This window comes from Eubalaena glacialis, chromosome 4, assembly GCF_028564815.1.
Source record: "Eubalaena glacialis isolate mEubGla1 chromosome 4, mEubGla1.1.hap2.+ XY, whole genome shotgun sequence".
Lineage (NCBI taxonomy): Eukaryota > Metazoa > Chordata > Mammalia > Artiodactyla > Balaenidae > Eubalaena > Eubalaena glacialis.
This window is the reverse complement of record NC_083719.1, coordinates 14,965,622-14,967,295: the sequence shown is the minus strand read 5'-3', so window position 1 is coordinate 14,967,295 and position 1,674 is coordinate 14,965,622. Positions and strand designations below refer to the sequence as shown.

General features: G+C 58.5%; 1 protein-coding gene across 1 annotated transcript; it reads right to left on the bottom strand.

Annotated features, from left to right (window-relative positions):
- Positions 1-575: 575 nt before the first annotated feature.
- Positions 576-1,199, bottom strand: LOC133089598 (transcription initiation factor TFIID subunit 11-like). The gene has a single exon (XM_061187669.1). It carries the CDS (start codon positions 1,197-1,199, stop codon positions 576-578), a length of 624 nt encoding a protein of 207 aa, XP_061043652.1.
- Positions 1,200-1,674: the final 475 nt, after the last annotated feature.

Genomic DNA, 1,674 nt, shown 5'->3' with positions numbered 1-1,674 from the left:
CCTGGAAGAGCTCGTAGAGGAGCGGTATAATTTCTGCTTTAAGTGTTTGCTAGAATCCATTAGTGAACGTCTCTGGGCCTGGTACTCTGGGATAGGGATGGTTGTTGAGTATGGATTCAATGTCTATGATAGGTAGAGGCCTTTGCAGAGGTCTGTTTCTTCGTGGGTGTGTTGTGGCAGGTGGCGTCTCTCAAGGAATCGGTTCCTTTCGTCTGGCTTATCAGATGGATGGGCGCGGAACCGTTCGCAACATCCCTTTCTTACAATTCCATTGCCCACGGGTTCCAGAGCGATGTTCCACGTTTCGTTTCTGATACACGTACGCTGGGTCTTCTCTCTTTCCTGATGATTCCTCCAGCTGTCTAGAGGCTTCTGGGTGTTCTTGGTCTTTTCAGAGAAGCAGCTGGAGGTGTGGTGGATCTTCTCTCTCCAATTTTCTTCTGCTTATCCATCCTGGGGAAATCCCCGGTGGCCGGAAATACAGGCGCTGCATGGGTGGGGCAACGTCTCGGGGTCAGGAGGCTACTCTGCCAGCAGGACTGGCTCCTCAGCGACAGGCCCTCGCTGGCTCTGGCCTAGAAGAACAGGATCTTCTTGTGCTTGCTGCCGGGGATTTGCCCCTTGGAGCGTAACCTACGAACAGCCTCCCTCATATGCTTGGGTTGGAGTGGGGGCGTTTCCCCCCACTTCTCACACACGTCCAGGGCCTCCTCGACCACCTCCCCGACGAAGACCTTGGCCATTCCGGACATGGCAATGACCACGTTCTGGGACACCGTCGAGCCGGCCACGCTCTGGATCAGACGCTTCATGGTGGCCTTGGGGAAGGCTGATCGGCGATACACTTCGTAACGGCCCAGCTGCTCCTGGCTCATAGAAGACACGAGGGTTCTCATCCTCTGAGCCTCCAATTCGTCCACGTCCCGCTTCCCCGGTCTCTTCCCCTTGGTGGCCACCTTCCGTCTCTTGGCTGCAGGAGGACGTGACAAGGAGTCTGCCTCTTCACCTGCCCTTGGACGCGGGCCGTCCTGACGCCTGAGCTCGCCTTCCTCGTCACAGGCTTTCCTCAGTCCCTCAAATCGGTACCGCGGGATTCGGTCCAGGCGGCTGGGGCCGGGGCCCAAGGGCACCCCTCCTCCCTCACCCGACACACCTGTGACCCGACCTTTGCCTGGGAGCGACGCGCTGGCCTTGGCCATCCCGGCGCCGCAAGACGCGGGGGCTCGGGCTGGGCTCGTCTGATCGGCGACCTGCAATGACAAAGACGAGACGAGGGAAGGTCAGCCTTGCTGCTGTATTTATACGCTGACACAGACACACACACACACACACACACACACAGACACACAGGTTTCCACTGCCTCCCACAATGTAAAGACAGTTGCCCTTGGAGATGCCTTTTCTATGCGTGGATAACGAATGCCCGCAAACTCGGCACCTTAAACAAGCCCCACTGACTGACTGGTTGAAAGCCCGCAGGTCAGAAAGCTCTCGCGCTGGGTCCTTTCTTCTGCAGAGCCAGCCGCGGAGAATCTCCCTCCGGCTGCAGTCCCCTCAGAGGCAGGAGCCCTGGACGACAGGAAGCGCCCAGCCCCTTTATATAGAGCTCTGGGGCTGGGGCCACACCCACCCGGAAGTCCGGTGATTCCTCAGCCCTCGGGGGCTGGGCTTCTC

Bases quoted from the DNA above. Each gene is read 5' to 3' on its own strand.
- LOC133089598 (XM_061187669.1), bottom strand. From the start codon at position 1,199: ATGGCCAAGGCCAGCGCGTCGCTCCCAGGCAAAGGTCGGGTCACAGGT.